This window comes from Equus przewalskii, chromosome 10 (assembly GCF_037783145.1).
Source record: "Equus przewalskii isolate Varuska chromosome 10, EquPr2, whole genome shotgun sequence".
In the NCBI taxonomy this organism is placed as follows: domain Eukaryota; kingdom Metazoa; phylum Chordata; class Mammalia; order Perissodactyla; family Equidae; genus Equus; species Equus przewalskii.
The window spans coordinates 12,887,243-12,914,348 of NC_091840.1; the positions used below are offsets into that span (position 1 = coordinate 12,887,243).

Sequence of the window (27,106 nt, forward strand, 5' to 3'; positions counted from 1 at the left end):
CTAGAGAATGTGTGCAGCAGCGCGGAACCTCCAAGGGCCACAGGGCTCTGAGGATGTGGACTACCATAGTAAGAGTCGCATCATCTCACTATCTTAAAAGGAAGACGGTGTCTCCTTAACCCTGCAACTGGGCTTCAGGACAATGTCTTGTCGTGACTCTGCAGGTGAAGCCTGGACTTGCAGGCACCCGCGGATTCTCTCATCTTGTTCTGATAGTACTGACCAAGCACTGTGATTACAGGAGGTGGGGGCCTTCTCCAAGACAGGCTGTTTACAAAAATAGTCTTTTTTTCAAAATTTATATTATGTTTAAGCATTTTAATAAAGACTAAATTCAAACCTTAAGACTCACAGGGACAAACAATACAATACAAGTGTTCGAAGGCATTCTGGTCACAAGCTGTACCTTCTGCCTTGGTATGCAGTCAGTTCTTCCTGAAGGATGGATGCTCTCTTCTGCAGAAAGTTAACCTAGAAAAGACATCTTGTATGAGAAGAGGCGAATGTGGCTTAAATGGCAATTTTGTGCAAATGTCATGGTAGGATTTTATTTAAATTCAGACAATTCCCTAGATAAACTCAGAGGATTTGTTGAAAGTCAATGTTGTATTTTTTTACATTTGGTCATATCGCATCCCTACTGAAAATCCATCAGAGACCACCCAATTGAGTTCAAACTCCTTATTGCAGAGCCATTTTGATCTGGCCCTAGCCTGTATTCAAGGCTTTACCTCTCCTCGCGGCCTTCCCACCATCACCACCTCATACACCAAGTCCTTCACACGTTGCTGTCCAGCACAGGCCATTTTCTCTCTTTGGAATGCTTGGCTAATTATCACCTGTACATCCTCCACTATTTGGTTCAAGTGTGACCTCTCCTACTGAATTCTTCGACTCATCCCGCACTGCTCACCGCCTCCTGCTCCAGGCAAATGCTGTGCACTTCTCGAACTGCCTGAGGGCTGTTTTCATATCTCCCCAAACCTTAGAGCTCTTCTGGGGCAGGGATGACATTCACTCATCTCTGTGTCCCCAGTTTCTTGTACAGAACTGGGCACGTAGCTGGTATTCTCTAGCTGTTGAATGAATGAGTGAGTGAGTGGAAAGAACATTACTGCCTCCTGCAAGCCTCACTCCACCCTGGGGATCTCTGGGGTTGGAGAGACAATATTTTGTCATGGAAAGAGCCTGGGCTTTGTCTGGAGTTAGGCCAACTTGGGTTCAATTCCTGGCTTGGCCTCTACGGCTCTAGGAAGATTACTTAAGCTCTTGATGCTTCATCTGTGAAATGGGATTAATGACAGCTACTTCCCAAGGCTATGAGGATGAGTGAAATGACTAGTAGCAACTGCCTAGTGCAGAGCTCATGGCAGGCTTCACCCCATGGCCCCACTCTTGAGGGGCTGGGGGATGGAGGAAACGGAGTTGCTCAGCATATTCTCTTAAATCAGACCTTGATAACATGGTTTGATTATTTTGAAGAATAAATTTCTATACTATTAAAGATACCTATATCAGGTATAAATTCAAAAGCACCTTACACAACCAAATGAAAATGGTTTGGGGATAACTTATGCTATGGCTTAATGTAATCAAGAGTCAGTGGTGTTTGATCACTTTGGAATTGTTTATTCTTGCCTCTTTGGTCTGAACGGAAACCATGGCAACGGTTGATTCTGAAACATAGTTATGCACGAGAGTACAGCTGGCAGAATAGAAAACATGCTTGCAAGAGAGGAAAGCAGTCTTTCTAAATGGGTATATATCAAAGTGGTCCGCTTGGTTTTGCTTATTTGTAATATTACCCTGGTCTTAATGTTATCCAATTGCTCAAATGACCCACAGGACAATTGATAATTTTGACAGATGCAAGGATTACACTGATTCAACTTCCCTTCCCCCACTGTGCTTTGCAATTGGAATTCCAACAATTTTCAAAAAACACAGGCACCTGTGCTTTCAAACTAAATTTGCTTACTACATAGCCTGTGACTCCTCCGTGCAGCTGCCAATTCTGAGGCCCTAATGCAGCTGGCAGCCCTCTCTTTCTGGGTCAACATCCAGTGTTAGGAGGCTGAAGTGGCTTTTATTACAGGGAAATGATATGAATGATAACAGAAACCCCGCAGGTGGATATCAGATTTCTTTCTTTCTTTCTTTTTTCCTAAAAAAAGCCTCCTCTGAAGGTGCCAGGTCCGACATGGCTGACCCTATGGAAGCTTTCCTGCAAAGTTAATGGGTAAACCACACCTCGAGGAGAGCTTTTCATGTAAATAAAGATGACTTAACCCTTTCTACGTGAACGCTCTCCTGTAGTACTCATTTTTACATACAGGAGAAAGCACAGCAAAACAACTTCTTCACCTCCAGAAGTCATAGCCAACAGTAGCATAAGGATTGATATAATGGAAACTTCGTTTTCAGATAAGAGACTTTTTACTGAGGGGAATATAAAAGGAATAGCTAAAATTTGCTCCACATTTCACCTTACACATTATGAACAGCTAATGTGAATATCATCAAACTACATCATTTGTTTTATTCCTAAATAAACTTACTGAGCATCTACTATGTGACAGGCACTGCTCTTGGCACAGACAGCAAAGAAATCTTTCCCTCAGGGCGATTTTCCAGAAAAAACTATGTTTTAACTTTCTAAGTGTATTAGAAACAGGAATATGTGAACTCTTTCTTATGTTAGAGTTAAAACACTAGTTTTTAAAAAACCAGCAATATATAAAACTAACAGTATATAAAATATATACAGCAATATATAAAACGTTTACAGGAATATATAGTGAAAACTTACATTGGAAGTTTTTTTAATAAGTATCTAAATTTAAATAAATTTTATCTCTCATATTATATTTTATGAACTATACCAAGAGCTACACATTTCAGCAAGAAATATTTAACCTAATTGTTTGAATACTTTGTTATTATTCTGCCTTGAATTTAAAATGCATCTTATCTCTAGCAACCATATAAAACACACCAGAATAGAAATGCTTCTAACTTAACCATGTTTTTGATTTCTCTGCACATTCACCCAGTGAGGAAGCAGCAATGTGCTAAGGATGGCATTTGGGGCCTGGCACCAAGAAGAAAAGGGTGAGGCTGTATTGGAACGTGGGCTGTAAATGAATCAAAGTGACCCTAACTGAACTTCTCAATTTCAAAGGTGCTTTTAAGAAAAGCTTATTGATACAATGAGTTCTTCAACCAGTAAGAAAAAAATTCTAAAAAACTCCCCAAACAAAAACCAATTAATCCTGGGTACTAGGTTATACTATGACGACACATTGATTTCCGGCATCAGTTCAGAATCAAACTTATTAAGATATGCATACCACCTAGACCCTTGGAAAATGCCTTGATTCTAGTAATTACCTGTGACTTCAGGGAGGAAATAGTGTCTTCAAGTTCTTGTCTTAGAGACGCTGGCATCAATCCTTTGAATTTTGTTTCATATTCCTGTCGTATGTAAGTTATCTAAAGTGAAAAAAAAATGAAAGCTTATCTTTCCTACCACAGAAATGATTGCTTTAAATTTAAGAAATCCCAGAATAATATCTATCCATCACAAAGGTAAGTTTGTCACATGTTTTTGGAAACCAAACGATAGAAATGAAATAAGAGGAAGCACAGTTACCAACTGAAAAAGGTACTCGGTCTGTCCTTGTGAGTGTGGGAGAGACAGCCCCTATACCAATACTTTCAAATTCTTGTTAACACAATTTTTAGCATCAGAAAAGTAAAATACCTATTCTGTCCTCTTCACTCATGATGTATGCTCTGTGCCAACCCTGTATCCTTTTCTTGATTGGGGTGTGGATTATGATCATACTAAACTGTGATTTGAGGACAATTCATGGCATGTTGTTGGTTTGATTAAGACACTTCCCCAAAGTGGCTAGGTACCTGGATGCTTGATATAATCCATACGATTATGAAGATATGAATGAAGGAAAATCCACACAGCTGTGTCTCCAAGTCTCCCCAACACGGGTAGACCAGAGTCAGAGTGCCCTTGTCATCATGAGCTTCTCTGATTCATGGGTTTCCCTTTCCCTCCAGAATACAATCAGGTCTGTGCTCAACTAACTGATGGTCTCTGGGCTAGTAAAAGAAAGGTTGGTGGTTCATCCCATTCATCTCTCTAAAAGCTAAAGATAGAAACAAGTGAGCAAAGTGGAAGAGAAGTCGTTGGAAGGACATGCCAGAGCAGGATGAAGAGGTGTGTGAATGTGAGCATGAATGTAAATGTGTGTCTTGATGTCTTTCTCCAGCTATGTTTCTTTATCTTTCTTCCTCCTAACCTGAGATGAGATGGAATTAATAAATCTGTTGCACATGCCGTGTGTGACTTAACTGAATTCTAAAGTTGAACTGCAGTGTATCCTACAAATGGCTCATTGGACACAACTGGACAAAAGGTAGCAAATTATGAAAATATGTGCAACTGAGTTCAGTTAGACAAGTCGATGAATTTACTGAGGATAATTTTAAATTAATAGCCTTAATTCCCAACTTTTCTTATACTAAACTGAATTAAGGAAGAAATGTGTTCTAACAGTCCATTTCATTACCTAATAAAATCCCATGGCAAATGTTCTAGAATACAATTTTTCAATTTTTTGCAAAGTGTTTTTTTGAGATATATTATAATCTTGTGATTTATACCTAGAGGAAAAACAGAAATAATGAATAATGATCTGTCCCACTGATGCAATATTTGATTTTCCCACCTTCTTTTCTTGGACTTGAGTCCAATAGTTACATCTGTCAGCTGACTCAAATGAAAAGCCAATGAAAGCAAAACACATGCTTTACAACTTAGATTTCAGGGCAACATTTACTGAGGGCCCACAGGCTACTATACTTACTTTTTTCCCCAATCATTCAACACTGCCTCTGAAATTTCGACCTACTACTCTCTTAAAAAGAACTCACATTTGCTCTATTTCCTGTCTCCTTGTTTGTTTAGAATGTCTGCCCACTGCCTGGACATTTTCGAGACAATTTGGCTGGGTATAAAAATACTTCAATCCCACTTTCTCTCAGAACTTTGGAGACATACCTTCAATGTCTTCTGGCGTTACACACAGCTATGGTGAAGTCTGAAACCAGGTTAATTTTTTTTCCATCGTGAATGTGACTTTCTTTCTCTGCTGGGATGCCCATATGACTGTCTTTTTCCTTGACTGATTGGGATATGTTTTGGTATTAATGACTCTACACCAATTTTCCTGAGACATTGCGTGTGTCCTTTCTATCTTTAAACTGAATTCTTAGAAGACAAATTTCATCTATTAGAAGAATTATTTGTATTCTATTATTGTTACATATGTTCATATTATATATCAATTTTTTTCTATTTGTTCTCTTCTTCAGGAACATATACTTTGCTTGTGTTGGCTCTTCTTTGACAATCTCCTATAATTAGAATTTTCTCTATTATTTTACTTTCTTCATTTTATATGATAAATATATATATTTAAAATTTCTATATAAATATTATAAACGTATAATATATATTATAAATATATATTAAATATACTTATCATATAAAAATATCTATTTTATTTTTCATTTCATTTTATGTGATTTCCTCTAGTATGATCATCATATTTCCTTAGACATTTTCAGTCATGATTTTTCTATTTTTGTTTCTTCTAATATGGTTTCAATCTCTGTAACCTTTTGATTTTTGTCTACCATTTTTCCTAAGCTCTAAAAGATCACTTTTCATCTATCTGTTGACTTAAATAATCTTTAATCATCTCTTCTTTTGTCTTCTTCTCTATCTCCCTCCACCTCCTTCCTTCACAGAAATACATATCAATGTGTTTTGTAAATGCTGTGACATTGTGAATAACTGTTTGTTTTAAAAACTACAATTTGTCTGAACCTTCCCCATTTCTCGGGCAATTTCCCATTTGATCTCTGTTCTTTATTTGCTTTTTTCTTATATTCCTTCTTTCTTTCTCTTTTTTTTTGTGGTGAGGAAGATTGGCCTTGAGCTAACATCTGTGCCAATCTTCCTCCATTTTGTATGTGGGATGCCACCACAGCATGGCTCGATGAGTGGTGTATAGGTCCACATCCAGGATCCGAATCTGTGAGCTCTGGGATGCCAAAGTGGAGCACATGAACTTAACTATCACGCCACGGGGCTGGCCCTGTCTTTCTCTCTTTCTTAATCTAGCAAGGATCTTATGATAGTTTCTTTTCTTTAAAAAAAATTTAAACCTCATTTTTGAATGGAACCAACTATTTGCTGAGTGTTGAGGATGGGGGAGTAAGCTGGAGGCAGGCCACAGCTATAATTTGGTTTTGTTGTCTTCAACACCCTTTGACTAAATCTATTCTTTCATTTGCTCTTGGTGCCCATCTCCTCTCAGTTTTCAAGTACTTTGGAGGTCATGGCGAAGCACTCAAGCCCTTTGGTTAATGCTTACAGTTTCTCTGGACTCCCCTGCCCCCCTTCACTTTTCACATCTGAAAGTCTCTCTCTACGTGAGGCTGGGCCACAGACAGCAGACAACTGTGCGTCAGCAAGGGTGCTCTTGGATCACCACTACCCCTTCCATCACTTTTTAAGTCCAGTGCCATATTTTCCAACTTTCACTGAGGATTCAGGCATTTCTACTTCCTGTCTACTCCTTTCTTCTTTGTTTTTATGATTTCAGTGAATCTGAGTGAACTTCAAATGAGCCCTTGGAAAATCTGAAATTACCTCACCTATGAGTGAGACTATCAATCAGGAAAACACTACTGAATCCTTAAGCCCAAATCCTGAATTTAAAAATCATTCTACCAAGGAGAATCCTGTTCCTTTAATAAAGTCATGGAAAACTTTAACCAGTATGTTTTACTTTATTTATGAGGTTAATAATGTTACTTCTAGCAAACATTTATTGAGTATTTTCCATGTGCCAGATACAATTCTAAGTGTTTCAATAAGTGTTTAATCCTTCTGACAACCCAATGAGGTAAGCACAGAAACGCAACCCATGATTTGAACTCAAATAGTCTGACTCTCAAGCCATATTCTTAGCCACTATGCTCTGCAGTTTCTCAAATAATCTTTCCAAATGTTGAAATGTTTTTCCCCTCAAAGAGGAACAGGATCTCACAGACCAGTTAGAGCAGTTTCACCCACTATACATTGATGCTCCCTTAGCACAACAGGGGCTGGGGCATGGGGGCGGGATGTACTCTCCTTCCAGACAGCCATCTAGTCTTCACTCTATTTTTTTTAAGGACAACAATAACAACAATTGGTTCCAATATGTTATGGTTCCCTGTACCTTCCCATTGGTTTAAAATTTTAATTTATTGAAGATATACATGTTCGATCAATTAAAAAAAAAATCTGTGCAAATACAATACACATATTGACCTAAAAGAACAGCTCCACAAATCTCTTACATAAGCACACATTTCAAAGTCCAACCAGTAAAGGATATATCTAAGTTTGTGACATGGTAAAATGAGAAAGAGGAAGGAAAAAGTTAGCTTCTATTCCGTCATACCACTTTGACTCCTGCTACTGTTTTCTCTCTCCCCACCTCTGACCCAGGATGTGTCTGAGGGGAAGTAAGGAAGGGGTAATGACATTTACCTATAGACTAATGACAGACATCAACTGCTAAATACGCCAGTCTCTCTCCTCCCTGTCTTCCCATATTTCCTCGTGGTGTTAATCGGCCTTACAACAGATCAAGAAACAAGAGGAAGTTGAGTTGATCTAAGCAAAGGGTTTGGTGGACATGCAATTCCTTTTATGAAGGGAGATCAAAACTTTTACATACAAATCTATTTTATTACTAGATTCGAATATTAAATTCATTAACATACAGTGTCTGATTATACTAGTGAATGATGTTTATTAAATGCAGAAAAATTCAAAGACTGTTCTTGCTTGAGTACTTCTGGAAAGGAATTTCCAGGACTGCTGCAGCTCATTTCCATTCCACCTCCCACTCCCACTGCCCTCAAAAAGCACGGTGTATAATTATCTGCTCTTCCACATTCCTCAACCACATCACACCAAACAGACATAAGCTTCTGCCTCTCCAGAGTGGCCACTTCTCTCTCTACTTTCCTTTGTCTCCTTTCCTTTAGCAAAGGAATATTAGAAAACCCAGGACATCATGACAAACAATGATATTCTTGTAATGTAGTAAGATCCCTTTAAGCTGAGTACAAATGGTGTATGTCTGACATGGTACCCATGTGAACAAAGATAGCTGTGCTCTGCTCCATGGCAACAGACTGCCCAGCTTTCCCTCAAAGGCATAGCACTGACAATATTTCCTTTAATTTTTAAATGAAGACCCAGAACATCCATAATTGGAGTTTAGCATTACAATTAAGTAAAACTTATATCCTGTGTAATCAGACAAATACTCATTTGTATAAATGAGAGTGGATGAAGTATACAGGATATGTAGTTGACTTGAGCCAAGAGGGTCTCTGGAGGTAAAAATTCCAAATGTTGAAGAAAATGAACCTTGGAAATCTACAATTTCATTAGAAATATAGAAGGGAGAACTAAAACATATTTAGTGGTGTTTTTATTTGAAAAACACTGCATCAATTAATTATGTCAGTATGCCAAAACTATGTTAAATGTGTCAACCTCCTGTTGTACAATAAAACAAGTAAGATGAAAGTGTGTGGCTTTGTACAAACAACTTAGGGATGATGCCTCAAACACAAGACGTTTTCTTACGAGCTTCAATGCATCCAATACTGAATTCACTTTTGAAGAGGTGAGAAAAGGGGAAGCTACTTTTGAGTTGTCACTGGCAAATACTCTGGTTGTTTTTTCACGTCTCTGCATAGTCATTTATTATTGTATTTTAAGGTAAAAGAGAAGCAGTCCAGGAAAGTGACTGTGCCTAATACTACTTTACAAAGTCCAACCAAGCATTTGTGGAGTCAGTTCAGCAGAGGAAAAAGGGAACTAAGTAAGAATTCTATCGACGTTATCTCCTAGTACCTTTCCACTTCTCTGCACTCCACCAGCACCATCCCAGTTCTGACCACCTTCGTCTTGCACCTGGCCTACTGCAATATTGGCATGTTGGCTTTGTTTTTCAAAACAAATTTGCTTAACCTTTAAAATCAAAATCAAAATCCTTTATGTGGCCACAAGGTCCTGCACAGTCTGGTCCCTATCCGCCTCCCACCCTCCTGTCACCCCAGCGAGTTGCCCTCACTTTCAGAACAGCAGACACCTTAGCTTTCTGTCAGTTCATTCACCAAATGCCCGAATGCTTTTTCTCACACAAGTCTTTTCTCTGATGATTCTTTCTTGTCCTGTGGGGTTTGGGCACTGCCTCCATCTGGACCTCTGGATGTTGGAGAGTCCTGCTCTGTGGTGATATCAGGGATGTTGTAGACCCAGGTACCCAGCTCGGGGGAGCTTGTCAAGACTTAGTCATGAGGCTGTGTCTGGGGCAACAGCTTTCATCAGTTTCCTTTCAAGAACGGGGGCCCACAACGGCCCATGCTTTCAAGCTGTGACTCACCCTTTTGTCATTTACCTGGCAAGGAGCCCTTTCAGCAATTTTAGTCCCTGTCCCCCCAGGTCTTTCCTCCCAGCTGCCTCTGCCTGCTGTGTGACTCAGGATCCCATACCTGTGGCTTCAGCTTCACTCACCACACTGGCGTTCCATTCTTTTTCTAGATCACACAGATGTTCATCTTGCTTTTGATATCAAATACATCCTTTTACTTTTCCCTTTTTACATTGTGCCAATCATTATTGAGTGTTTGGAGTGGAAGGGGTGCCTCATACCGTGACCTGACAGAACCATCTTGTACAAAAGGACAGAATGTTTTATAACCTGCCTTTTAACTTAATAAAGTGGAGGGCTTCGGAGCCCAGACTCTGGGGCAGGAACATCTGGAGCTGAATCTGGGCTGTGCCCATAAACTGTGTGCCCTGGGAAGGCGAACTTCTCTGTGCCTCAGTTTCCTTGTCAGGAAAACGGGAATTATAATTTCTCAAAGCTGCTGTAAGGATTAGATGATTTAATACATGTAGAATTTTTACAGTAGTGGCATTTAGTAATGTTCAATAAATGTTAGTTATTACATCATATAATGGAGACTATACATATACTAAATATTTCATTATATTATCATGTATATATATATTATGAATTATATGTGTATTTCATTTAACCCATTCTCTATCATTAGACTTTTTGCTTTCTAATTATTTGCAATACTATGAATCCTTACAGCAAATTATTTGCATATATTCATGATTAATTTGAGGACTCCATTTAAACTTCTTTTTGTATTTTTTACTATCCAGTGATTGAGAAAGTACATAACAACAAAAAGCTTCTCTGAATTCAGAATCAACTTGAAATGAATTTGTATTTCATAATTAAAATAATTGACATACATTTGAAAAACAGCAGTACTTGTTCATTTATTTATTTATTTTGTGAGGAAGACTGTCGCTGAGCTAAAGCCTGTGCAAATCTTCCTCTACTTTATGTGGGATGCTGCCACAGTGTGGTTTGATGAGCAGTGCTAGGTCCGTGTCTGGGATCCAAACCTGTGAACCCCAGGCCGCTGAAGCGGAGCACGTGAACTTAACTTCTATGCCACCGGATTGGCTGCAGTAGTACCTGTTTTGAGCCATATTATTTATTCAGGCTACCAACAACGATTGGTGTACATGTGGATTTTCACAGACCCTTGCCTATAGCTCTGGCCCACAGGTGAGGAATCAGCGCTCCAGGCTGAACGATTTAAGGGAAGAATCTCGGCTCAAACCTCTTTCCATCCAGCCTGGATTTTCACCAGTTAGGAATAGACAGGAGGGTTAAGGGAAATTATCAGATGCTTTCACTCATTATGGATTAGTTTATTCAGAACCTGCCGTTCCAGCACCTGGCTTAGCTGAATGCCATAAAGCAAACTGAGTTTGATTGGTGGGTAGATTGTAGGGGGTAGGAAATGGGAAGAAAGAAGAGGTAACTTTGGAGCACAATATACAGTCTGAGTGAGGGTGAACACGGGTGGGCACTGCAGTAGGGGGTTTGGGGCAAGTAGAGAGCATCAAAGAGACCTTGGGCTTGTGAAGGGCAGTGGAGGGCAGGTAAGGGGTGGGCAGGAGGGGGGCATGGGGAGGGACGGGACTGTGGGGATCAGATGTAATGCAAACAGACACGTGGAGGATGTTTCTGAACGATGGGCCTTTGTGTAGCAAAACGGTTTTGCATGGGCTTTTTAGAGTGAGTATATAGAACCTGTAAGTTTGATACTGAATTCCAATATGGTTTGAAGAATAAGAATGAAAGAAATAGTAGCAAAAGATGACGTAAAAGATGCTCTCGTGAAGCCAAGAAAAAAAGCACTGCCTTCTAAGAAATTTCATTTTTATTGGGGTTAAGGTATTATGCGTTGCCACAGCAACTGTCAAGAGAGATCCATTTTAAGAAGGGTGCTCTGCAGCACAGCTTGTGTACTTTGACTCTAAAATATAAAGTGAAAATAACCATAATTTTCTTAACAACCTTTAAAATATTAATTTTCCCTTCTTTCTTCCATATGGTTTTATCTTATGGTTCTTTATTCCAACTGGTGTTCTTCAGACTGAGGCTGGGGCTCACAGGTGTCCTCTGTTCCCCATTCACAGGGACCAGCTCCCACCCGAGGGAGTGAAGCCTGCTGCTTAATGGGCCTGGACCTCCCGGGGGAGCGGGTGGCTGATGAATGAAGTGGCTGCCGACCCCTGGAGTGGGAGGGTAGCATGAACTAGTTTCTGGGAAGGGTTATAGTTTTAGGAGGAAGGAACAGTTTTCTGGAACTGCAGAGAAAACGGTAGCCTGAGAATGAAAAGGATGGTTTGAACCTAGCACTGTAATTAGGGTTAGATGCTCTAAATCCAGGTCTGGGTAGCTGAAAAGATTCCTGACACCAAAAAGAAATGTGGGTCTGGTAAGCCTACTCAGAAAGATTAGCACACACAGAAAAGCTGGAAATGGGTTAAGACAGTCAAAGGCCAGAAAATTACCAATAAACTGCTCACATCTGTCATGAATAAAGGACTTAAATATCTAATAGGAAGACTGAGATTGTGACATGAAATAAACATGTGTGAATAATAACATTTTGGATGATATTTTGTATATAAGCTGTACGCCTTACCTCCTGATGGAGATGAAAAAATGAAACCATATTATAAATCTCCTATAAACAAATGTGGCCTTCAGAGGAACTCGTTTAGAATTTCACGAGCTATATGTAGTGATTGTGAATTTTGCCCACCAGCAATCATTCAAGAATCTTCTGGTAACTGGAATCCACCCCTCCTCCATATCCTCCCACCCAAGGTCACAGGGGTGGAGTATGTGACGGGGCCTAGCCAATCATCACGTCACATTTCCTCTGTGCTGTGACTGACTGGGGCTTGGGTACATGATCCAAGTCCAAGTAACCAAAGTCACCAAGAGTCGTGGGACCCAGACTCTCATCCCCCGGACTTCACCTGGGGGTGTCATTCTGGGGTTGTGACAACTATCTTGCTACACAGAGCAAGAGCCTGACTGAGAGTGGAGCCAATCCAGAGGAAGAACAGCTGAGAACTGGAGAGAGAGAAACAGGGCCCTTTATCAAGCTTTACCTGAAGTTAGCCCTGTCCTTAGATGTTTTTTCTTAACTTTTTATTGAGATTATGATAGTCTACAACCTTGTGAAATTTCAGTTGTACATTATTGTTTGTCAGTCGTGTTGCAGGTGCACCACATCATCCTTTGTGTCCACCCCCCACCCTGCCTTTCTCCTGGTAGCCACTAATCTGTTCTCTTTGTCTACATGTTTAACTTCCGCATATGAGTGGAGTCATACAGAGATTGTCTTTCTCTGTCTGGCTTATTTCACTTAACATAATACCCTCAAGGTCCATCCATGTTGTTGTGAATGGGACAATTTTATCCTTTTTTATGGCTGAGTAGTATTCCATTGTATATATATACCATATCTTCTTTATCCAATCATCAGTTGATGTGCACTTAGGTTGTTTCCACGTCTTGGCTATTGTAAATAATGCTGCAATGAACATAGGGGTGTATGGGACTTTTGGAATTCCTGATTTCAAGTTCTTTGGCTAGATACCCAGTAGTGGGATGGGTGGGTCATATGGTATTCCTATTTTTAATTTTTTGAGAAATCTCCATATTGTTTTCCATAGTGGCTGCACCAGTTTGCATTCCCACCAACAGTATATGAGGGTTCCTTTTTCTCTACAATCTCTCCAGCATTTGTTACTTTTTGTTTTGGTTATTTTTGTCATTCTAATGGGTGTAAGGTGATATCTTAGTGTAGTTTTGATTTGCATTTCCCTGATGATCAGTGATGATGAACATCTTTTCATGTGCCTATTGGCCATCCATACATCTTCTTTGCAGAAATGTCTGTTCACGTCTCCTGCCCCATTTTTTTTTTTTTTAAAGATTGGCACCTGAGCTAACAACTGTTGCCAATCTTCTTTTTTTTTTTTTCTGCTTTATCCTCCCCACACTCCCGTACATAGTTGTATATCTTAGTTGAAGGTCATTCTAGTTGTGGGATGTGGGACGCTGCCTCAACGTGGCCTGATGAGCAGTGCCATGTTCACGCCCAGGATCCGAACCCTGGGCCACCGCAGCAGAGCGTGCGAACTTAACCACTCGGCCACGGAGCCAGCCCCATCCTGCCCAATTTTTGATCAGCCTGTCTGATTTTTTGTTGTTGAGTTATGTGAGTTCTTTATATATTGTGGATATGAACCCTTTGTCGGATATATGATTTGCAAATATTTTTTCCCAATTAGTGGGTTGTTTTTCTGTTTCAATCCTGTCTTCCCTTGCCTTGAAGAAGCTCTTTAGTCTGATGAAGTCCCATTTGTTTATTCTTTCTATTGTTTCCCTTGTCTGAGAAGACATGGTGTCTGAAAAGATCCTTTTAATATTGATGTCAAACAGTGTACTGCCTATATTTTCTTCTAGAAGTCTTATGGTTTCAGGTCTTACCTTTAGGTCTTTGATCCATTTTGAGTTTATTTTGGTGAATGGTGAAAAAGAATGGTCAATTTTCATTCTTTTACATGTGGCTGTCCAGTTTTCCCAGCACCATTTGTTGAAGAGACTTTCTTTTCTCCATTGTATGCCCTCAGCTCCTTTGTCAAAGATTAGCTGTCCACAGATGTGTGGTTTTATTTCTGGCCTTTCAATTGTTCCATTGATCTGTGCACCTGTTTTTGTACCAGTACCATGCTGTTTTCATTATTGTAGCTTTGTAGTATGTTTTGAAGTCAGGGATTGTGATGCCTCCAGCTTTGTTTTTCTTACTCAGGATTGCTTTAGCAATTCGGGGTCTTTTGTTGCCCCATACGAATTTTAGGGTTCTTTGTTCTATTTCTGTAAAGAATGTCATTGGGATTCTGATTGGGATTGCATTGAATCTGTAGATTACTTTAGGTAGTATGGACATTTTAACTATGTTTATTCTTCCAATCCATGTGCATGGAATGTCTTTCCATCTCTTTATGTAGTCATCAGTTTCTTTCAGGAAAGTCTTGTAGTTTTCGTTGTATACATCTTTCACTTCCTTAGTTAAATTCACCCCAAGGTATTTTACTCTTTTTGTTGCAATTGTGAATGGTATTGTGTTCTTGAGTTCTTTTTCTGTTAGTTCGTTATTAGAGTATAGAAATGCTACTGATTTATGTAAGCTGACTTTATACCCTGCAACTTTGCTGTAGTTGTTGATTATTTCTAATAGTTTTCCAATGGATTCTGTCCTTAGATTTTTCAGTTTGGGTCGGATTTTCTGTCATTTGCAACCAAAATAGTCCTAAGTGAAACAATGTAGAATACGTAAAATATTAACTTGCATTTATGTGTTGCACCCATTAGACCAGGGGTCAGCAAATTTTAGTCTGCAGACCAAATCTGGCCCACTGCCTGTTTTAGTAAATAAAGTTTTATCAGAACATAGCCATGCTCATTTGTTTCATATTATCTATGGCTCCTTTTACATGACAATGGCAGATCTGAGTGGTCTTGACCCAGACCCTATGACCTGCAAAGCCTAAAACATTTGCTATGTACGTAGCCCTTTACAGAAAGTTGGCTGACCCCACACTAGACCATGAGCTTCGCAAGGTAGGCACGGTGTTCGTTCTGCTGATACTGCAGCCCCAGCATTTAGCTCGGTTCCTGGCATATGGTTAGCAACTCAATAAATATTTGCTGAGTGAATGAATGAATCGAAACCTCAGAGCGCACAACTGTTGGTGCTAAGTTAGTCTTTGTCTTAAGATGACAGGATCTTCAGAATGTCTAGAGTAAACTAATCACAAAACCTTTCCCTAAATACAAAAAGCAGCTTCTGTCATCACCGTATTGCAGTTCTTAATCAGCACGGTGGCTATTAATAAGTAGGCCGGCTTCAAAGCTGAGAAAATCGGAGGCAAATACCAGGGCCTACAGGGCTGCCGAGATCAAAAGTGATCTTAGAGATTTACCTTGAAGGAGGGAGCTTGTGGCAGCCCTGCTCTGTTCCCGCCCCTTCGTTCCTCCCCTTTACTCACTATCAGACTCTTTATAGGGTTGTGATGGTAAATGACTCATGCCTCTCTTTTTTTTGGAAATTAAACCCCAGCTCCTTTCTCACTAGAATATAAGCTTTTAGTTTCTACTTCTACTTTTTCTTCCTAATAATATGATTCCTAATATTTTTCTTTATATACACTACAAACACTCCCTTCCTTCAAAGAAAGGCTAGGATAGGACTTAAAGGATTATCATCTGTGCAGCAGGATTATGATAGAGGCAGGGAATGAGAAAGGCTGAACGGGGAGTCTGGGGCGGTACATATTGAAGAACATGGTCACGAGACGGGCCACGTTTGTTTGAGTTAGAGGACTTTGCTTTGTAAGATGCATCTCTGAGAGGGTTTGGAGAAAACCTCTGGGGGAGGGACACAGTGATTTTCATCTTTGTTTACAGTGCCTGGCCTTCCTTTCAGAGAGAGAGTGGATCAGCCCTTTTTGGTTGGGGCTAGACTTCCTGAAAGGGTAGTTTTGGTCAACAGAGGACCAAAATCCCAACTGGAGGGGGAAAAAAAAGACTCCTGAGACTTTTAACTAACTTGTTAATAAAGACCCAAGAAGATTTACAGAGTGACAGTGATATTCAGTGAGGCTGACAGTGGGTTTTGGGATCTGTTTGACATTTACTCTTTGTACACTGAAGTAAGATTGGAACACTTGGCACAGATTAAATGCTCAATGAATACTGTCTGAATGAGGTAGTGACTGAATAAATCTATGGTTGAGTAGGTAGGTGGGACCTTGAAATGATGGAGGTCGACAAATTTAGATTTAATGTAGTAGAAAATAGAGAAAGTAAAGAGAAACTAACATTTATGATCACCTGATACATGCCAGGCACTGTATTAAGTAACTGATATATACCCTTCCAAATACTGTGAAGATTCTGTTCAATCCTTAGATAGGATTTGGGAGACAGCATCACACCCATTTCATAGATGAGGATACAGGCTCACCGTGAGTAACTGCTGGAACCAGGACTGAAACTTGACACCTAACCCTGCACTGTGTCCACTTATTACAGGGAGGCAGAGGGCGAGGATTAACGTGGAAGCACTGAAAAGCACTCTCAGGAGAGGAGACAGCCTGGGGTGCAGGGGACAGCGCAAGTGGCTAGACTGATCTAGGAGAGTGAGGAGCTCTTGCTCTAAGGCTATGGCTGTGTGAAGGTCATATAACAGAAGCTGACAGCTAACTGGCTTGTAAAAAATAAAAGCCAGAGATGAGTTAAAGGAGAATGTACGCCTTCAGCGATGTGCCTAGCAGAAAAGTGACGTTACCGTAGAGATGGCAGTAGGTACAGGGAGCTGGTCCATGTGTGGGTGGGAGAAAAGGTATGATTTTGGTTTGCATTTACTTAGTTTGAGGAGTCAGGAAGGCATTCATGAGGAAACAGAGGAGTGGAGCTGATGAGAAAACCAGGGCTGGGTATCTGAGAATCACATACCAGAGCAGGAAGCTGAAGCCTTGGGAATGGAAGGGCTCTCTGAAGGGGGAAGCAGGGACTAGGAGTTTCCCAGCAGCAGAACTCACCCATGAGGGGCTCCAACACTTAGGATGCAGGAAAAGAACCAGAGAAAGGCCAGGAATGGCCAGAGAGGTGGGATGAAAGTCAAGAGAGTGGGGAGCACGGCCTTGGGTTCACAGAGAAGGGGAGCAGTTGGGTGTCAGACGCTGTGGAGACGCCAAGGAAGGCGAGACCATCTCTACCATTTGCCTTACATGTCGTCACCACGGACGAAATAGAGCCATCTACACAGCTATCAGCCATGAGACTTTGGTGAGTGGCAATGCTACAAATAAAGAGAGTTTAAGATGGAACTAGTTTGTTGATAAATATGTTCTTATTTTAAGGCAAAAATTACAACAGAAGTGTCCACATCTAACCTTCAGTTAAACATCATTCAAATACCTGATTTTGTCAAAGATTTCTGACCTGGTTTGAAGGCATTTTTCAAAAGAGGCAAGCTATGACTGCTCTTTCTTTTCTGCATATTTAAACTCTTGACAATTATAAATAAGTTAAATCTCTCCCTCAAAGTACCAATTATCTCCTTAGGTTTGAGAAGGCATTTCTTGCCAGATATGGCATTCTATACAAAACACAAAATAGGCACACAAAGGCGGCCATTGTCCTCCGGCTGCACCCGGATTCACTTAGGCAGCTCCAATCAACACTAATGAGGATTTGGTGCACGAATCCCCGTACCTCCCAACTAATGGGAACAGAGACCCCACAACCTCAGAGCAGAACATTTCAAAACACTATTGTAAACAGTCACTGACTAAATTCGTGAGTTGTTCACCTTTACACAGCAGAGAGAAAAGGAATTGTCATTCAATTAAAAGTTAGGGAATGTGAAGTTATCAAAAGACTTCATTTAGTGTCTGAATGACAACGGTCAGGATCTCTATCCAGCCAATGTTTACGGGTGATTACTTCGCACAGCTCTGTGTGGAGAAGCAAAGTGAGTGTGAAATGTTTTTTGTCTTCAGAAGCTTATACTTTTTACATATATGTGTAAAAAGGAGCTACATAAACACATAATTGAAGTGTAACAGGCCAAGGAAGGGAATAGGAGAGACTGATTACTTCTAAGTGGGAAAGTGGAAGTCTTTACAGAGGTGGTGAGATTCAATTTGGATGTTGCAGAATGAGTAGGAACTTTCCAGATGGATGAGACAGAAAAGAAATCGCTGGCTGAGGGAAGAGCAGGAAGCATACAGGCGAATGAGTGTGGCACGCTTAGGGACTAGCGAGTGGTCAGGTGCGGAGGGAGGTCGTGTGGTGGGCAGGGCATGAGTGAGACCGGCGGAGACTGTGCTGTTAGGACTTTGAAGGCCATGCTTTATTCTGAAGGCAATGGGAAAACTCAAGGTTTCTGACTGGAGACTAACACATGCTGCCTTCTATTACAGCGAAAGAAACCTATTGTAGCTGTCCTGCTTCGAGTTTTTCTTCTTCAACTGATTCTCTACACTGTTGCCCTCTTCTCCAAAACACAGATCTGATTATCTTGCCCCCCACACCCCATCACTGAATTTAGTTAGTGACTGTTTACAGCAGTGTTTTGAAACGTTCTGCTCTGAGGCTGTGGGGCCTCTGTTCCCATTAGTTGGGAGGTAAGGGGATTTGTGCACAAAATCACTTTGACAATTTTTTTTAAACCTCTAGACTAAAGACAATTTCCTTGGCACACATCATGTAAGAACTTTCTTGCCTGATCTTAGCCTAACTTTCCAGGAAACCCTGTATTCTAGTAATGACTTGCATTTCCCCCCAAAAATCCTATGCCATTTTGTGCCTCATGCCTTTGCACATCCTGTTCTGTGCCCTTTTTTGGCCCTTCCCTCCTCCTGACTGGCTGAAGCACTACACCCTGTTCTCACGGAGTACCTTCTCCAGGACACCTTTCCTCAGCCTTCCAGCCAAGGTCGCCATTCCCTCCTCCAAGAGGCCTCGAAATCTTGCGCATCAACAGGTATTACTGCTGTGATGATGATTATCACCATCGACAACTGACACTTACTGTTTTCTCTGTATGAGGCACCATACTGCACTCTTCTGCATATATTGTATTTCATTCGCTCTTCCTACCAATTCCATGTGGTACTCTTATGGCTATTTACATATGCAGAAATGGGCCTAGAGAGGTTCCTGTCTTATCCACAGTCACACAGCTAATTAGGAGCTGAGTTAGGACCCATCTCTAGGGCTTCCTCACCCCAAGGCCTCTGCTTTTACTTCATTTATCACATAATATTATAATTATTGATTTACATACTGCTTTCCCTATCAGACTGTGGGTTCCCTGCGGGTAGGTCTATGCTTTCCTGGAGATCAATGCTATTTAAAAAGTAAGCAAGATTACACTCTTATTTATTTGAAGTTTGAAAACATTATATGGATTGTTTTTGCCAACCTCTTGTGTAGGCTGGAGTTTGCATGAAGCAGAACGTATCAGACCACACGACTCTGGGCTCACTCACCAGAGCTACACCTGCTCTCGGTGAGATGCAGAAATGGGGCCAGGGAGCCGTTCTCTTCCTTTTAGGAGAGACTGGGGTTTCTGTTTTTACAAATCAGATAAACTGGTAATAAATATTAACTTGGCTTGCTCGTGTGGACATATGTGAAAGTAAAATTTCTGTTAGAAATGGTTACATTAAAGTATCTTTAAAAAACTTAAGTATGTTGTTTCTGACTTAGACAAAACCAACAACCCTAAGACACTGTGTGGAGAGCACAGTTGTGTGCGATTGAGCAAGAGACTTCCTCTTCTAATCTTGTTTTCATTATTATTTTCGTGCTCTTCCAGGAATGTCGCGGTGCATTCTTTATAAAACTGTTGCCCAGATCTTTTTTAAAACACATCAAACCAACAAAGGTCAAATAAAGAGCAGGGAGATTTTGTTCTTCCAGTTGAAGACATTTCTTTAATATTAAAAATGTACTGAAATCTAGAAACATATTCTGATGATGTCTGAAAAGAATTCATGACAGAGAGTAAAAAGACAAAGAAAAAAAGCTCTCCGCAGTCACTGGTGGCTGAGGGCTGTGGGATCCTTATCAGCACAGCTTTTTTCTTTACTTCAATGACAGAGAAAATTCACTATTTAAAATCAGAAAAAAATGTCCTAAACATCCTGTACTGGTATTACAACTAATGTCATTCTCTGTGTTTATTGGCCCACAAGGTAAAATACATTATGGTGAAAATTTCAACTACTTCATTTATAAACGAAAACAAATAGAAAGGTGTCTTTTCTTATTCAGATAGAATTCTAGAGGGTTTGTGTTTGCTTTATTTCCAACCACTGGAGGCTGCTATCAGAAGGATCTCTCCACGCAGCTCGAGAGCCCGAGTAGGTGACTCAGAACTCCACAGCAATTTCATTCCCTCTCTTTATCTTCCACATATATTTAAAACCAATGCTGGCAGCAGAAAGTCTAAGATTTCTGGAATAAGTGTAATTTTGCATTATGCTAACATTTTTTCCAGCTTTGAGAAAATTAATCTTGCTTCCTCCTGGCCTGAGGAAGATTTTAAATACTCAGATAGGTGAGTCCAAGTTCCTGGACTAAATAAAAGTGGCTTATGTGACCTCTGTCATGTCCAGTGATCTTGGAAATATAAGGGCTGTTATATTGTGAGCTTCCGTTAATATATTTTAAATGTCCCTTAAGGCAAAGTAAATGTTTGATGGAATGGGAACTTTCAGAGGATTCGTCTGAAATTTTAATTTAATCTACCCATGGTGTAGCTGAATTGCATTTCTGGATCACAGGTGGTAACTATAAGAAGTCTGGGAGAAAGCAGGGTGGCCAGTGTGGCTGTCTAAGGATTCGGTGCAAGGTATCAAAGGTGGCTAGTCTTAGGCATAGAGGCCTTTAAACTACTATCTTAGGATTTCTGGAGCAATTTTTCCTTCTTAGTTTGAACTATTCCAGGCCGATGAGACAGCAGGGCCCGGTGGGCGGTGGGGTGGGAAACTGCTAGGATTGGTGGAGCTGCCTCAAGGAAGCCCAGCCCACAGCACGCGCAGAACTGGACACACGCATTTTGTACGAGCACGTCCCCCTTTACCTCTCCTAGTCCAAGCTGAACCCCTGCTAGTTCACCAGCACGGGTCTATGCGTTGTGGGGAACCCAAAGGAGGCATTGAACCCAGTCTTCAAGGGGTTTACAGGGTTCTTGGGAAGCAAAATTAGCCCACAACTATTACAAATCCAGCTACGGGGAAAGTGAGTATAATTGAAATTTGGGGGAAGAAAAGAATCTTTGTGGCATGGAATTGTTTGGGAAGGTCTGAGGGAGAAAGTGAGTGCTGAGCTGTGCTCCCAAAGGTTAACAGCAGTTCGATGGGCAGAAATTTGGTGAAAGGAAAAAAAGCATGAGCCAGGGCCAAAATGAGTGTGGACGGTATGGAAGCTGACAGCCTAACTCAGCAGAGTGCCTGAGTGGAGATGCCGGGGACTGCTTAGAAATACTACTGGACAGTCAATTAACCTGGACTACAGAGAACCTGAGAAATGTGGCAGAGAAGTCCAATAAGCGAGTGGAAGCCCGCTATTTTGTCAAGCAGGGGAAACCATGATGACGTGATATTTAAGTAAGATTACTCAGAGATGAGAGGCAGGCAGACCAGCTGGGAAGAGGCTATTTCATCAAAACATGATGAGACCAGGATTCAAACAAAGATGACAGTGGGGATGGAGAAGATGAATAGAACTCAAGTGACATTTTGGAGGTAGAAATAACACGACTTGATGATGAAATGGTTATAAAGTGTGACTGACGGAGACGGCAGAGTCCAGGACAACGTCAAGGTTTCTAGCATAGCTTCCTCTCAATCCTGTTAAGACTGTCAGGGCTCAGTGTCCTCAGAGGTGAACTATCCTGATACTCTGGCCTCTTGGTTCCCAGCCGTCTCAGTCAGCTTGGGCTGCTTTAACAAACACCGTAGGCTGGGGGGCTTAAACAACACACGTTTATTTCTCGCGGTTCTGGAGGCTGGAGGTGCAAGACCAGCGTGCCAGCAGGGTCAGCTTCTGTGAGGACTCTCTTCCTGACTTGCAGATCGCCAGCCTATTGCTGTGTCCTCACGTGGTGGAGAGAGAACAAGATCTCTGTCACGTCTCTTCTTATAAGGGCACTAATCCCATCATGAGGGCCCCACCCCCTGACCTCATTACCTCCCAAAGGCCCCATCTCCAAATACCACCACACTAGGGCTTAGGGCTTTGACGCATGAATTTTGGGAGCACGCAAACATTCAGCCCATAACACCACCTCAATTTTGATGACTTCCACTTCCACACTATCCAATTTTTCCACCCCCACACTGCTTGTGCCACTTGGCTTTCTTTTCACTTGTAAACCTAGCCCTCCCAAGCTGCTGAGACGATGCAGGTAAGGACAGGAGTATTATTAGGAGCCTAGGACCAACAGCTGGAGGCAGCTGGAGTTCTCTTACTGTTGCAGACCCAGCATCTAGTGGCCTCAGGACCCAGGCAATAGTTTGTTTCATTAAACCAGTTCATATGCATAAGCTGCCTTCTCCCCCTGCCTAATGCCCCAGGTCCCTTCTAAAATCAGAGTTCAGGGCCAATGAAACAGGAGCCCAGGACTTTTGCAAGAGCTGTTGGTGAAAGGGAACTTTCTCTTTTCTGCTGATGTGAGCCTGGAAACACAGGCCCAGGAGTTGCTAGCAGTCGTCTTGCAACCACGAGGGGGATAACTTGCAGAGAACAGAATCAACAATAAGGAAACCAAGCTACAAAATGGAGAGAGAACAACTGGCTTTTGGTACATAATTTGAGTAACTGGATTAAGTCTCTCCTGAAGTCAATACTACTTAGTTACATGAGCGAAAAAATCCTTAGATTTTTGAGATTCTCTGCAAGAGCCTTGACTTTGCACCCGCCGAGCTGGCCCAACCAATCAGCTAGCGATGTAGTGATGGCCACTATTTAAACTGCCACACCCTACTGACTGGACTGGATCATTGGGCACTGACATCGCCTCAAACCCCAAACCAACTTCGGCATCTCCACTACTTGCCTCGCTCCTCACTGTTACCTGCATTACAACACTGGTCACTCAAGCCTCCCTACCTTCCAAATTAAAGGCTTAGGCTCCCCGTGAACTCTCATGCTGACTTAACCTAGACTTTCCACACTAACATCTTAGATTGCTGGGTCCTCTGGGCCAAATTCCAGCTCTGGTGACTCCCTGCCACCTGCTTTCTCCATCCCAAGGCTATCTTTGGCTGCTGCAGAAAGTAAACAACAATAAAACATACACACACTACTGTAATAGGGTCCACTGCAAATTCATGCTATCCAACCCCAGTGCACCTTCTCCACTGCTGGCAAATCTTTCACTGACCTCTGTTTAATGTCGTGTGGGGGCCTTTTTCACACAACTTCTATCTTACAAGACACCTACACACCTAGCAGCCAGCATCACTGGGGCTCTACCAGTGACTGGCCCTGTGTAACCCAGGACCAATGGCACCTGTGCTTGGTGAAGCTTTTGGTCACACCCAGGAAGTACCATGGAAAATAACTTTATTCAAAGACAAGGGGTTTAGTTATTTGCTGTGTGTCTTAATTGACGCAGGTCATCAAAGCAATAATTCTAGAGAACAAGGTATAAATCAATAACATAAGTAAATGCAAGTGATTAAAGGACAGAGCCACTTTAAAGCAAGTGTTGCCCAATCTCCTGAAAACACAACCAAACTGCTTTGCAAGACAAATTACAATGGTTTGCCTTTGTTTCTACTAAAAAGCAGTAATAACAAATAATGGGAAGTTCAATTGATAATTAAAGAACAAGAACACTTCACTTCTGGGCTTTCACAAGTGAGGCAATATTCCCTTCAAATTATTATAGTCCTGGCAAGGCAAAGTCAAGGTACTTTAGTTTCTTTGTACTTTTCTTCCCTTTATTCCAAATTTTATATGAATGAAACACGATGAGTAACTCCTTCAATTTGGATCCTTCAGGATATTATTTAAACACTGGCATCTGGTCTAAGGGAAATTTAATGCTAAGTCAGAGAAGTATTTGAAAAATAGTTTACATCTGGTTTTGCACTACCCATCCCTGGAAGTACCCAGCAAGAGTGGAGGAAATGAGCACATTGCTGGCTCTCCGGGTTCTGGTGCTGGTGGGGCTGGTGCCTTTGGTGTAATGCATACCACAGCATTCCCTTTTATAAAGTGAGGGATTAGTGCCACCTTCTCTGTAGCAATGTCGTGACCTCTATAATGCTTCTTAAATTGAGGACAATGATGGACCCACCAAGCCTTAACACATGATTTAAATCTGATCTGACAGTACTTAAACCCAGAAGCCCAGAAGGCTAATGGTTGAACAAGTTTGGGAAAATGTCCAGGGAGCCAAATGTAGGAGCCCAAGGAATTACAGAGAGGAATCACAGCTTCAGGGCAGCGGCTGGGGGAGGGAAATGATACTTTCTGCTTGGTATCTTTTATAGGATTGACTAAAGCTGTGGTCCCACTCTGATGTGCCAAAAAGCAAAAAACAAACCAACCAAAAGACCCCAACCAACCAAACAACAACAACAAAACCCCCCCCAAAAACCTCCAAACTCCCAAATCCTATAGTCTTTTCTTTTGTACCTCTATATTTTATTATATTAAGGATATGCCTTTTAAACTCTCATGCAAAAAAAAAAAAAAAAAAAAGAGAAGAGAAGAAAAAAACCTGTTGAGAGGAGTCCAAGAGAGGCTAAAAATTAGCAATGGGAATTAGTTTAGGAACAAGCATATTTTAAATTTCATACATTTAGTTAGACAAAAATGGAAACAAGATTAAGATCAATCTGTAAGATTTGCATAATGAGGATGAACTGAACTTGCAGAACCATGAAGAACAAAATACACAACAACGCAGCCATCGTGGGGCCCATCCCAACCTAGAGGTGAACCTCTCCAGTGTCACTACCACCCGACAAGGTCTGTCACAGCAGCCACTCCCGCCCTTCAGAGTGGGGCCCAATGCCTGGGACACATTTCAATAAACTAAAAGTTAGTGACAAGACTAGCTTTTATTTTGTTTTTAGTTTGTAAATAATTCACACATCAAAAACTTCCATGCCTTGTTCTTTGACTAATCCCTAAGACCCTCCAGTTATGTTGAGCTGTTCAATATACATGGTAAGCCTTTGCTCTATGTCAGGAACTTTCTACCCACATCCAAGAGACCTTATTACCCTAGTGACTTGTATTTCAGCATTTTTCTTTTCATAACTCTGATCTCCTACCTGGAAAATCCTCTGTTTGTAGTTAAGCACTAAAAGTCTATGTAATTCATAACCACAAGGGCAGAGAAAACTCTAAAACCACCTGACTACATGTGGCTTTTGGGGAGCAACATTCCTGGAATGACACAAGCTGAAAAGGAATCAAAGCACTCTCTGACAACAACACAAAGTCAGACCTCCCTTCTCTCCTTCCCGGGGATGGAATAAGAAGGGTTTCCTTCCTCTTCAGTTTTGCTGAAATTTGAACAGTTTCCTTTCTCTGAGTTCAGCACTCCTGAGTCACAGTAAGAGTTAGTACCACCCTTCTAGCCAAGGACAGGTTTGGACAGGCTCATCTTGACTCCCAGGCCAGCACTATGCAAAATTGCTGAGCGGTGCTTTTCTCCCGCTGTCTCCTTTCTCTGGCCTTCCCTCCTGCCCCTGTTCTGGTACCCAGCATTTTCATACTTTCTCACCACTTTCTCCCAGCAGAACTGTCTCTTGGTAAAGGCTCTGATGGGTGGACAACTTGCAACAATAAGTCTCTAATTGAAAAATAAAGTTTTGGTCCCTGATACTTGAAATTTTGCCCCCGTCTAATTTCAGTTTTCAGCAAGTTGGTAGGGGAAACATTTTGGGAGGGGGCAGCTGACCCTTTTCTCTTCACCGAAATCACACTACCAGTTTGAACTTGGGCTGGTATTAAGACGAACTCCATTACTATGGCCTATTATTAGTGACTCACTTCTCTTTCCTTTTGAAGATGTTATGACATTGAGCCCATCTGTTAGATCAACTATAAAACCTAGATTTAGCAGCAAGGAGCTTTCTTCTAAAGACAAGTTTTAGACTCTAGAGTCTGATACGTCAGATTGAGAGGCATGCGTCACCACACAGACACAAATGCAGGACTTGAGTTTGAGAAAGACGGATGCCCTTGGAACAGAAATTTGGGAATTATTGCAACAGATTAATGCTGAAGCCAATGGGGATAAATGATATCCATGAGGAAGGGAGAATGTAGAGCTGGAAGAAGTAAGCAATAGAGACCAGAAAACAGGGTTACCTCTGATCAAGATAAATGCCCAAGAGCAGAAGTCAGTAGAGGAGATTGTGAAGGCGGGTCCACAGGCCAAGACCAGTAACTTGAAGAATCTCTTCTAGGCTGTGAGCACCTTCAGGGAAAGGTCCTTTCACTCATCTTACGCACCATGGCCAATGGTACCTACCACATAGTAGGTGTTCGATAAACGTCTGCTGGATGAATGAAAGCCTTCTCCTATGAAAAATAACTTGTTTCTCCCTTCAGTGAGGCAGATCTTATGTGAGGTTTACTGTTGTTTTAAAGAGGGTCTAAAACTTCTGTGTTGTGTTATTTTCAAAATATACCGTTTATACTCAAATATAGTTGCACAGATATCATAGCTAGACCTTCCTAACAGGCAGGTCCACTTACTGTCCAGGCCCTGATACTTTCTGTATATTGTTATAACTCAGCTGGGATTTTTTAAAAACTCATAATTTAAATTCTTAGGAAGCTTTCTATTTGCTGGCAACATCTTTGTACACACAAATGCAAACACTTTTATCATTGTTTGTCACCTGTTTAAAAACCAAATACCAAAAAGTATCAACTTTAAAATACATCATGAATTCTTCAAGCTTCAACCTAACCTCACCTTCCCCCAGACTTAGATGCTC

At 41.2% G+C, this 27,106-nt stretch overlaps 1 protein-coding gene across 17 annotated transcripts in view; it reads right to left on the minus strand.

Annotated features, from left to right (window-relative positions):
- The window catches only part of CEP112 (centrosomal protein 112), a 445,593-nt gene that overhangs the window by 875 nt on the left and 417,612 nt on the right, over positions 1 to 27,106 (minus strand). For 10 of the 17 annotated variants that reach the window (XM_070560186.1, XM_070560190.1, XM_070560181.1 and 7 more), the window contains 2 exons: positions 3,391 to 3,492; positions 353 to 471 (listed from right to left, as the gene is read on the minus strand). In XM_070560186.1, coding sequence (XP_070416287.1) covers positions 394 to 471; positions 3,391 to 3,492 — 180 coding nt within the window. In that variant the 3' untranslated portion in view covers positions 353 to 393. The remainder of the gene's footprint in view (positions 1 to 352; positions 472 to 3,390; positions 3,493 to 27,106) is intronic. The other 7 variants (XM_070560188.1, XM_070560191.1, XM_070560182.1 and 4 more) reach the window with 1 other exon arrangement.